The 12,231-nt window shown below is 34.8% G+C and overlaps 1 protein-coding gene across 6 annotated transcripts in view; it reads right to left on the minus strand.

Annotated features, from left to right (window-relative positions):
- Positions 1-9,259, minus strand: part of tnfrsf19 (tumor necrosis factor receptor superfamily, member 19) — a 76,015-nt gene extending 66,756 nt beyond the window's left edge. For 2 of the 6 annotated variants that reach the window (XM_087283075.1, XM_087283074.1), the window contains exons 1-4: positions 9,151-9,259; positions 8,954-9,083; positions 7,219-7,294; positions 4,336-4,446 (exon numbers count right to left, since the gene is read on the minus strand). In XM_087283075.1, the coding sequence (XP_087139201.1) occupies positions 4,336-4,446; positions 7,219-7,287 (180 nt within the window). In that variant the 5' untranslated portion in view covers positions 7,288-7,294; positions 8,954-9,083; positions 9,151-9,259. 6 annotated transcript variants of the gene reach the window in all.
- Between the last annotated feature and the right edge of the window lie 2,972 nt (positions 9,260-12,231).

The raw sequence follows: 12,231 nt of genomic DNA on the forward strand, positions 1-12,231 counted from the left end.
TCCTTTTCTTCATAGCAAATTAACATGCAACTTGACTATTGCATATAAATAATAGGTTAAATAACAAAATGGGATTTAATCAACAAGCAAGTTAAATATATTTATATTAAATGAAAATGAAAGAGCTAAGGACTGAAACCAGCTCAAATGCTCTTGAATAAAACGTGTTACAGTAATCTACACATATACAAATATGTAATGTCCAAAAAATTCTTTATTAGAGGTGTTTTGACAGTTCAGAGCCACTGTACAAGCGAAAAGCTGAATACAAATTGTATTACTTAACATGCGGCATAGACTCATCCTATTTGCCGTTTTAGATTCTTTTGAACACATGTGGGTGCTGCTTGTCAATCAGTCAGTGCTTCTGCGTTCGTTCTTGCTGTCAATTCCAAAAAAAAGATTAATGAAAAGTTTAAAATAAACCGCTGTGAGTTTCACTCAACTTAAACACAGAGCATAATATAAAGACAGTATGTGCGGTGAGTTAAGAGCCACTATGGTGGATTCAAACCGGCACACCTCTACCCCAACGCTGCTGTGAAGGCTGTCAGATCAGTGTGTGTGAGTGAGTGTGTTTGTGTGTTTGTGTGTATGCGGTGACAGGCAGCCCTTATGCGCACTCGTTAAAGTCAATATGACTATTCCGATCAAACTGAATAAATCTTACATTAACAACACATGGCAAGCAACACAGTGATAATAACAAATAATCATATTAGATTACAAACAACCCAACAAGTTGTTAAGCACATGTGCATCGTTGCTGTTATGTTTACGCATTCAATATTTTATCCTGAGGTGATTTAAAGCGAAATACACAATGGCACTCAATCAAACATATCTACAATGATAAGGAACATGGTTACTTACTGAGCTAATAACGCACAGCAATACCACATGAAGAAAGGACGGACTTTAAAGGAATAAACAATGTGAGGAGAGCTCCATTATAGTGCACTGGACAGGTCTGAACAAGTTCCACCCACGCATGCGTGAGGCAGGCAGGTCTGTACAATCACGTAATTTATCGGCTTAAAGATATCGGCCTAATTTAGACATTGGATCGATAACGATAATCTTAAAAATAGCATTTATCGGCCGATAACGATATGGTCGCCGATATATCGTGCATCCCTACTTTTTTCCAAATTCCAAGTGATAACTGTTGCTTTAAATTCAAATGAGATTGTGGTCTATTCAAAAGAGGGCAGAGCTATAAATGCCTATGTGTCAGCATAGTGGCAGATTCAGTGAAAAACTGAAAAGCTCAAAAAAACTGGCTCAAAATCAGGTAGTCTATGGAAACTACAGTGTTCAATTGTGCACCTTAAAACTTAACATTTATAACACCTCTCAAGGCTGATTTATGCTTGATTTGATTGTTAGTTCGCTTGAGTGCACATGGCGATTGTGACGACATCTCTGTGTTTGGGGAGGTACGCTTTGGGTGCACACAACATGATTTCGGCTGGGGAGCCACACAAACTTTGAGACTTCAGCAAACAGTTTGCGCAGCGCCACATTTTTTTGAATCGAACATGAATTACTTTGAAGACATATTGTCTGAAACAGGTACGCCGTACAGACATCTTTATGATCCGTCCATGTGTGATCATAGGGATAACCAGATGGTCAATAAATAAGTTTTTGTTAAGTTTAGAAAAACTTTAGTGATAAGCTTGTTAAAGCCCAAAGAGGCCATGGCAACAGTGGAGACCCATGTGGTTTTAATAAACAATTACAGAAGATGTTTTTGTCACAATTCATTGGTTTTACACTGATGTATGTTACAATTTTTAATTTTTAAAAAAATTGAATGGTTACAAAACTAAAATGAAGCAACAAATTATTTCTTTGATAACTGGAAAATAGTATTTGAACCTATGTGTTTACAATATTCTGATGCCATATTTTTCTAGGCTTTATTGGTGATAATAGTCAGGAATATTGGACCATTATTGAAGTTTTAGCATACAAGTATGGGTCAAAATAAAACAAACAAAAAAATTTTTTTTTTAAATCTTAAATTTAAGATTTAAAAATCTTTAAATCTTAAATTTTATTAGATTAAAAATCGTTATAATCATTAAATAATTTCTAAACATAATAAAAATAAATAAAAATCTTGAATGATATTAATGATATGACGTAGTCATATCTCTGTTTCTGTTTATCCATCTGATTTTACAGTCGTTTTATTGTGACTGCAAACTGACATTTTAAGGAATATCACAACTGCGAACATGTCAAGTATAAAAAACTCGTCAGTTTCGTGAGGTGCTTGTGCAGTCAGCGCAGGTCCGCGACACGGTGCCAGGCGAAAGTATAAGTCAGCCTTTAATCTCTGACATTATATTTGACAGGTAAGGAGTAAAAACTAAAACGCCAAGCGCTTCCCATTCACTTTGAATGGGTGATGTCAGGCGTTGCGGAACTGCATTGTGGATCCGTCTTCACCGCTTCAGGGGCGTTGCTCGCTGCAGAAGTTAGGAAATTCTCAACTTTTCAAGCATCAGCCAATGTGATCGCTTCTTGCAAATAACCCAGCTCAGGCAGTAGCCGTTTGTGGACTAATTTCATAGGCTGACGTTGCTATGACGATCACGTCAGCCTCAACTTCAGACATGCCCTCTGTCAAGTCGTCACCTTAGAATTATAAGGTTCTATCTGCGTTCTGAATGATTTTGTAATATTGAGCTTCAAAGTTTTTGCATTCCATAGCAAACAGCAGTCTTAAAATGTAAACAACTTCTAAAAGCAACATCCAATAATGTAAATAAGTTGTCATTTAATAGGAATATGTCAATATCTCAATTTTGTCAAAAATGTCAGATAGAGCCCTATAATTCTAGGGTGACGAAGTGTTGACGTTAATACCCCGTGTGAATACACGGTAATGGCGGATGACTGCTTCTCACTCAGGGCTGTCTATGCTAATGAGGGAGAGATTGTCACTAATGGGCGGGGCTTCCCCCCCTCTGAATACATGTACAAAGAGAGAATGTCAATCAAAGTGTTTCTGCAAACACTTTTTTATGAAGTCTAATTATACAAATAGAATTAATTAGTTTGTACCATTAGAGGCTATCTAAATGTACACACTGTTGCCACACAACTGTGTTTAAACCTCTTATAAAAGTATTTTTTGCATAACCTTTAATTTATCAGCTGTCATTACTAGACACGCACCTTACTGCTGTATGGCTGCAAGTGTGGTTTGATCCTCCGTCTAAAGTATTTCAAATATGGTTTAATCAAAGATTAATAGAGAATTGTTCACAAGTACATTTTTATTCGTTATTCAAACACCATATGTTTTCAGCACACATTATACTAGGATAAGATTAGGCATTTCACCTAAGCTATTTCAACCGAAACTACACCAAAATAACCGCTTTACTGCAGGATATTGTCCTTGGCTCCAAAGAATAGGGCGAACCGCAAGCGCCTGAATGGAAAAAGTAGGCAATCATTCACTACCTCCTCAGGCCCCAAAGCATTAATTGGCCGAAAAACATCCGCTGCACTGAAGCGCATAACCAATAAGTGTGTGTTCATGTGTACCGACATGAAAGTCCCGCGGTTCAAACACGCCTGTGCGCTACATTTGTATACATCCAACAGCCTGATGTACCTGCAGCATAAACTGCGTAATGATTTCCACACATATACCTCCATTTAGATTAGGTGCGCAGTACAAAACCGCTTAATTTCTTCACATGGCCTGTTTACAAGCCCTTCAAATTCTCTTGGGTGGCACTGACTTTAAAAGGCTTGAAAAAGGAGAAAAAACACTGGAGATTGTGAGTAGGAGCGGAGGATAAGAAGTGTGGGTGTAACTGATTAAAGCGTGGCCAGCGCTCTACAAAGGAGAACAGCGCTTTAGCCTCTCTCTCTTTATGAAAAGGAGGAAGCAATAAATAATTGGTCAGGACAAGCTATTCAAAACACTGGCATCCTCTCTCTATTGCTGAACTCTTTGCTTTTGGCCTGTTTGGTCTAGAGGTCTTTCATGAAAACGCTGATGGGAACCAACACGTCTCTCTCCCTCTCTCTCTGGGTGTGCTGAATTAAATTGTGTGGTCTTTTTTTATTGGTAAAGTAGAAACTTCTAAATAAAGTCTGCATTAATCTGACTGTGGTAGGTGAAAATGAAAGGAAAGGATCTTAGAATGAAGCTCAGTGGGAATGAATTCAAAAGAATTGAGTGCTTGGGATCTTATTTCTTGATGTAAGATTTTCGGAAATTGAAAATGCAAGTTGTATGTGTGCATCAGTGTTTTTAATTAAGCTAAAACAAAGAATAAATATCCCAGCGGAGGATTGGCAAACCTTGGAGAGCTCTTGTCCAGCGTCGCACTGCCGGCAGGGAATACAGCTCCCAAACTTATCCTTGTATTCCTGTTCCCTGCAGTCTCTTCTCTCCTCTGCCATCACTGCAAACTGTGAGGAAGATGGAACAAATATGACTAAAACATATTATTTGAATGGAGTTGTTCAGATACATAGAAATACAGTATATATATATATATATATATATATATATATATATATATATATATATATATATATATATATATATATATATATATATATATATATATATATATATATATATATAATGACATACAAGTTAATACTTGAATTTTAAATTTAGAAAATATATAATATAAGAGGCTTTTTTTTCAACTGTTGGAATTACAAGTATATGTAAGTATTTCCAACATATATACAGTTGGAAAAAATTATATATGGTATTTTTTGCAAAATTTCAAAAATACCGGCCACTTTATTAGGTACACCGTACTAGTATCGGGTTGGACCCCATTATGCCTGCAGACCCGCATGGCTAATCCTTCATGGCATAGATTCAGCAAGGTACTGGAAACATTCCTTAGAGATTTTGCTCCATATCGACATGATAGCATCACGCAGTTGCTGCAGATTTGTTGGCTGCATATCCATGATGCTGATCTCCCGTTCCACCACATCTCAAAGGTGCTCTATTGGATTGAGATCTGCTGACTGTGGAGGCCATTTGAGTATAGTGAACTTGTCATGTTCAAGAAACCAGTCTGAGATGACTAGCGCTTTATTGCATGGCGCATTATTTATTTTTTTTGGCATACCTCGGTTGCAACGAGTGGTTATTTGAGTTAGTGTTGCCTTTCTATCAGCTTAAACCAGTCTGGCCATTCTCCTCTCACCTCTGGCATCAACAAGGCATTTGTACCCACAGAACTGCCGCTCACTGCATAGTTCCTCTTTTTCAGACCATTCTCTGTAAACCCTAGAGATGGTTGTGCATGAAAATCCCAGAGGATCAAAGTTTCTGAAATACTCAGACCAGCCTGGCACCAACAACCATGCCACATTCAAAGTCACTTAAATTAGCTTTCTTCTCTATTCTGATGCTCGGGTTGAACAACAGCAAATCATCTTGACCATTTCTACATGCCTGAATGCATAAAATGCTCCGATGTGATCGGCTGATTAGACTTTTGTGTTAACAGGCAGTTGGACACATGTACCTAATGAAGTGGCCGGTAAGTGTATTATTATTATTATTATGTAAAAACCAAATATTAACTTATATGTAATTTATGCAATTTGCATATATTACCATATATCAGATGTTTTTGGCAAAGTAATAAAAAGCAAACACTACCATCCAAAAGTTTGAGGTTATTATTATTCTATTTTTTTAAAGAAATAAGACTTTAATTAAGCAAAGGACATGTTGAATTGATCAAAAGAGACAGTAAAGATTGCTACAAACCCTGTACTTTTGACCTATTGATTAAATCATTCTGATAGAAAAGTATCATAACAGTTTCTATGAAAATATGTAGTGCTTACAACAGTTAAAATTGATAATTAGAAATGTTCTAAAAAAAAGGATCTTGTGACACTGATGACAAGAGAAATTATATTAAAAAAGTCAGCTTTAAATTCTAGAAATAAATAGTATTTTATCAATTATTAAAATGAAAAAAACTATTCTAAAAGAAAATAATATTTCAAAATTGTACACATTTATTGTGTTTTTGATCATTTAAGTAGGGCAGTGTGATCATTTGCAATATTCACAATGCAGGATATATGCAATGTTAAGTTTGTATTAAAATGTATCATTTGCATGCATTTATTTTAATGCATGTAATTATATGATGACCCTAAACGCATTCAGGTATAAGAGATTGTACCATTTGTGACCTTAACTAGAATTAATTAAATAGAATTATTTACATTTTTATCATTCAGTGACTGTACTTGAATACTGTTGGACTCAGGACATGATAAAGTACTTTATTTCAATCGTATCTTTATCTTTAATGTAAACAATAAAAACAATCTTTATATGATTGTATTATAGATTTTTATGTATTTACAGTATAGATTGTTGTGCATGACAATACTCACAACACATGCAAATACAGAAATGCACCACAAATAGCACAGACACTAGACACAAAACTATTCCTTGAGTATGCGTAAGATTTTTAATTTAGTTTTTTATACGTTTTTTTAAGAAGTATATTCAGCAGAAAGTTATCCAAAGACGCTGTTTAAAAATTGTATAGAAATCTGTGTTTTTTAAACTAATGAAGACAGCAGAAGTCACTGATTTGTTTGAATTATTTATCCTAACAGATTTACTGTTTTAAAATATGATAATTCTTTCAAAAAATAAATATATTGTTTTCAAATGGAAAAAAAAAATTGTTGTCTTTTAACAACAATTACAACAACAATTAGACATTTAAAAAGAATATATTTTAGCGCAGTAACCACAATATCGTGAAACCGTGATATTTTTTTACAAGGTTATCATATCGTCAGAATCTTAAACTGGCCCATACTAACAGACACCAACAAAAATGTTGTCGGGAAACCCCAAAAGTTTTATAGATTGTTTATTAGATTTTATGCCATGCATGCCTACTGCAAAATCATCCTAATTAATCAAAAAGTATAAATTCTTTCCAATTAGAGACATTAAGTCACTGGTGAGAGTGTATTCATATTGCAATATACATCGCAAAATATGAATGTTTGATTTTTCCAAAATCGTGCAGCCCTAAGATACTTTCAAAACAACTTTTAAAACATTAAACTCACACTTTTGAATACCAGCAATAATGTAAATCATTTGAATGCATGGTATCATTGTTTTAAGAGATAATAAAGAGTGTTGACATGAACAAAGCGTACCAGAACACACAGTGGAAGGATGAGTATCCTCTGAAGAGGAAACCTGGAGAGGATCTGAGCCTGCGGCATTCTGACACTGTGAAAGCACAAATCCTTTGATGAATGATTAATGGAGGACACTGCTTGCCATTATCCCTCCAAACTGTGTGAACAACAAGCAACCGTTGCTTATAATTAATCTACAGCCTTTTTAATGTTCATAATAAAGTCATGGTCTAGAAAACTGCACCTTGAACTCCAACATCCAAACAATGACTGCACAATTAATTCCTGTACATAACAATTTAATATCTGATTCACATCATTAACAACTTTTCAATCCATTAATTAATTACCTCATAAAAAAAAAAATATATATATATATATATATATATATATATATATATATATATATATATATATATATATATATATATATATATATATATATATATATGAGGGCAATGAAAATTTAACAAATAAATAAAATAATTGTTCAGTAATTGTAATCGAGTTAAAATGTTCAATTAACCGAGATTTTGATTTTAGGCCAAATCGCCCGGCCCTAGATTATAAACAGTAATATTGTAGATATTATGTGCAGAATCGTGTTTATATTATGAAGCTTTTGTACTTTTTGACCTTTTTTATTATACTATTTGTACACAGAACAAGAGTTTACAAGATTAGTTTCAGAAATGTACTATGATAATATAAAAGTATCACTTATAAGGTTTACTTTATGTCTGTATCTAAATTAATTATTAATATAATGTTTTGCGTAACATTGCAGTAATATACTGTGTAATACTATATTATACACTATATGCAGTACTTGTACTTACAATATAGACATTACTTATTATATATTAATATATAACAATTATATAACTAATTATTATTATTATTGTTATTGTTATTATTATTTCACACTGCTTTGTTTTATGTATTAAAAACAGACTTTAATCAAATGTGAATAGTAAAATATTGATATATTTTGAAAGAAAAATTGTGATAAATAAGATAATAATAAAATAATAATAACAATAAAAATACTACTACTACTACTAATAATAATAATAATAATAATAATAATAAAAACAAAATAATAATATTAACAACACTAATAAAAAATATGAATAATAATAATAATATTATTAATAATAACAATAATAATAAAATAACAACAACAACAACAAAAATACGAATAATAATAACAATAATCATAACAATAATAAAAAATAATGATGATAATAATAATAATAATAAATAATAATAATAGCACCACATAATAATACAAATAAACAATATGCAATATAATTATTAGTTTTATTATTATTACTACTATAAACAAATTTAAATCAAAATGTGCATAATAAAATATTGATATTGATAAATTTGTGATAAGCTTATAATAATAATAATAATAATAATAATAATAATAATAATAATAATAATAATAATAATAATAATAATAACAATAACAACAACAACAACAACAAAATGACAATACATACAAAGAATATGCAACACCTACTTAAAAGTATTTTATTGGGCTACTACAAACAAACAATTAAATAAATAAATAAATAAATAAATAAATAAATAAATAAATAAATAAATAAATAAATAAATAAATAAATAAATAAATAAATAAAAAGTCTTATAATTCCTAAGTTGTGGGTGTAAGTCAGTTTTTTTAAGTTTCCTGATTTCTGCACTGATATCTGGTTTCTGTTTGTGAGAACTTTCTTACCGGTGTGTCGGTCTCCGGTGATCTGCGCTCAGTAAGGGTTGGAGATCCAGAGTCTGTCCGGGTCCCGCGCTGGATGAACAGCTCCTCAAATGAAAGCCTGCGGTCTGATTCCTGTAATCTGATCTCCCATCTGCAAGAACATCAAAGCTGCAGACAAGTCCGAGACAAAGGCGCTTTAAACAGCCCCGGTCACTTACTCCATGAGTAAATCCCAAATGCCAGACACTCCGATACGAGTAAGAGAAAGAGAAAAGTCCTCCTGCGAGCTCCTGAAAGCGGCGAGTGAGTGTGTGAGTGTGTGTGTGTGATTGGATCTGCGCGTGTTTGATGCAGAAATGCTTTCATCTCGACGACGTCACCAGGCGCGCCGTGATTGGCTGGATCGTCTGCACGAAAAAAGAAAGTTGTTTTCGTATCGATTTCTTGAAATCAGTCATTTATATAACATGTAATTAATATACAACCATATTAAGTACTCTCGAATGACTTGAAAGTCGTAATTTTTTATAACAAAATATCAAAGCTGGTAAGATTTTTAAAATGAAAACAATACAGCATTCAACCATAATAACATCAACAATGACAATGTTTTCTGTAAAATGTTTGCGTAAACAATGTAAGTTCAAGTGTTAGTAAATATTTGTTCAAAGATATTTTAGTACTCGATGCCATCTGCTGGTCATTAAGACAATTACACTTAATGTCTGTGTGTCTGTCTATCTATCCATCTATCTATCCATCTATCTATCTATCTATCTATCTACAGTGGCGTAGCGGACGGGCCCGCAGGGCACGCACCGCGGGGGGGCCCCGCGTGATTAGGGGGCCCCACGTTGTCACGATTTTCAAAAATTGAAAATCCAGGAACCGCAATAATCAAACTCTTGGGAACAACTGTGGACGGAACCAAAGTTTACAGGTCTGTGTTCTCTGAACACCTCTCAAGCGGTGGACTACTTCATTCTGATTGCTTGCCGCCGAACCGCGTCATAGCCAATGAAGACGCGCCGCTGTTTCTCGCCGCCGGTTCTCGTTAAAAAATGATTGACTTCTGGCTACTTTGACGCTCTCGCCGCTTTCGGTTTGTGATCGCTCCTCAGTTTGTGAAGGATTCCCCGCGTTGTCACGCCACTCCGCCTCCTTTCCCCGCACCTCAATTTGTGACATAGATATATACAATAGATATTGTATAGGGACCCTGAGCATGCGTCAATAGCGCCGCCACATTGGTACAGTGCTCCCAGGACAAATGTCATTCAGTCGCACTAGACAAGTGTAATTACGTGAAGATGCGGGACCGTAGCGCTGTCTACGAGTGTAGTAACGAGCAAACAAAGAAAACAAAGCACAAAGGCAGAACATTCCATAGGTAGGATTAAGTTTTTTACGTTTTTGTATGTTCTGAAATTTGTGCTAAACAGGTAGCGTTAATGATAATAATACAGCCACTTACTGCATTCACTATAAGTCAAAGTAGCTCCAATTCGCACTAAACACTCGGTTTATGCTAGCTTTATTGAATAAAATCAGCAAACAATGAAAAAGAAATATGACAACGAGATGCTGCGGTGCCAGAAACTTGTATAATTGTCGGCTAGTGAAGGAGTCGTTCATAATGGAGATTCATTCACAAACAAATCGCTCCCTCCATCAGTATGAGAAGTGAAAGCAGGAGAGGAGCTGTGTTTCAGGACATGATTAGATCAAATTTAACAGGGAGGTGGACAGTACATTTCTGTACACACAAACACAAGCTTTTTGTCAGGAATGCCCATGCGATCACTGATCCATCAATGTAGAAAAGTGATGTAAAATTATAATTTTCATAATTGAAATAAAAATAAAAATACTAACGTCCAGGAAAACTCCCGATCATAGATATATGTGTATATGTGTATATCTCTGGCTCTGCCGCCCCCAAACCCCCCCGACCCCCTTGAAAACTGGGGGCCCCATCGGTGATCCCTGCAGGGGGGCCTCCGCATTTTGCGCTACGCCACTGTCTATCTATCTATCTATCTATCTATCTATCTATCTATCTATCTATCTATCTATCTATCTATCTATCTATCTATCTATCTATCTATCTATCTATCATCATTGTTGGGAAAACTGTGATAAATAATAAAATCTACAGTTTTTGTAGATTCTTAATGAAGAAAAATAGACAGACAGATCGATTTACACTCACCAGCCACTTTATTGTGTACACCTGTCCAACTGCTTGTTAGCGCAAACTTAATCAGCCAATCACATGACAGCATCTTAATGCATTTAGACATCGCTGCGTCCCAAATCGCATACTTATGCACTATTCTACGTCATTTTGTAGTGTAAACAGTGTAAGTAGTGCGTTCACACTGAAAACTCTAAAAATAATAAGTGCACTTTAATTACCCGGATGATGCACTCATTCAGCCGGTAAAATTAAAGCTGCGTCCTAAATGGCATATTATACACTATGCACTTATGTACTATGTACTTATGCACTTATACACTCAACAGAATAGTATTGTATTTAGTGTCGTCCCAAATGGAGCACTAATGTTTAGCTGCGTCCCAAATGGCACACTATACACTATGCACTCATGCACTATGTACTTATGCACTTACACACTCAACAGGGTAGTATATGTATGTAGTGTCGTCCCAAATGGCACACTAATGTTTTTTTTACTAAGCGGAAATTCAAACCGTTTCCCTGATGACGTTTGACGGTTGCCAAATCATTGAAGTAAACGGCCGAATTATCAAATATTACCTGCCGTGAGTATTGCCGCAATCACTATCGGGAGGCGCTATAATCACTCTCGTAAAAGAATTTTGCTTTCACCATCCAAATTAAATAAAGTTATTCAACATGTGCGTCCGATAGCTCCGCCCCTTCCGCTACGTAAGCAAACCTGCGGTCGTTGAGTGCGTGAAGTGTCCATCATTACACACTTCATTTTAGCGGCTGAATGAGTGCATCATCCGGGTAATTAAAGTGCACTCATTATTTTTAGAGTTTTCAGTGTGAACGCACTACTTACACTATTTATACTACAAAATGGCGTAGAATAGTGCATAAGTATGCGATTTGGGACGCAGCTCATCGGAAATTCAAACCGTTTCCCTGATGACGTTTGACGGTTGCCAAATCAGTTAAATAAACAGCCGAATTATCAAATATTACCTGCCGTGAGTATAGCCGCATTCACCATCTGGAGGCGCTATAATCACTCTCGTAGGAGAATTTTGCTTTCACAATCCACAATAAATAAAGTTATCTAACATGT

The sequence above is a fragment of the Danio rerio genome, chromosome 15 (genome assembly GCF_052040795.2).
Source record: "Danio rerio strain M-AB ecotype USA chromosome 15, GRCz13ab, whole genome shotgun sequence".
NCBI classification, from domain to species: Eukaryota; Metazoa; Chordata; class Actinopteri; order Cypriniformes; family Danionidae; genus Danio; species Danio rerio.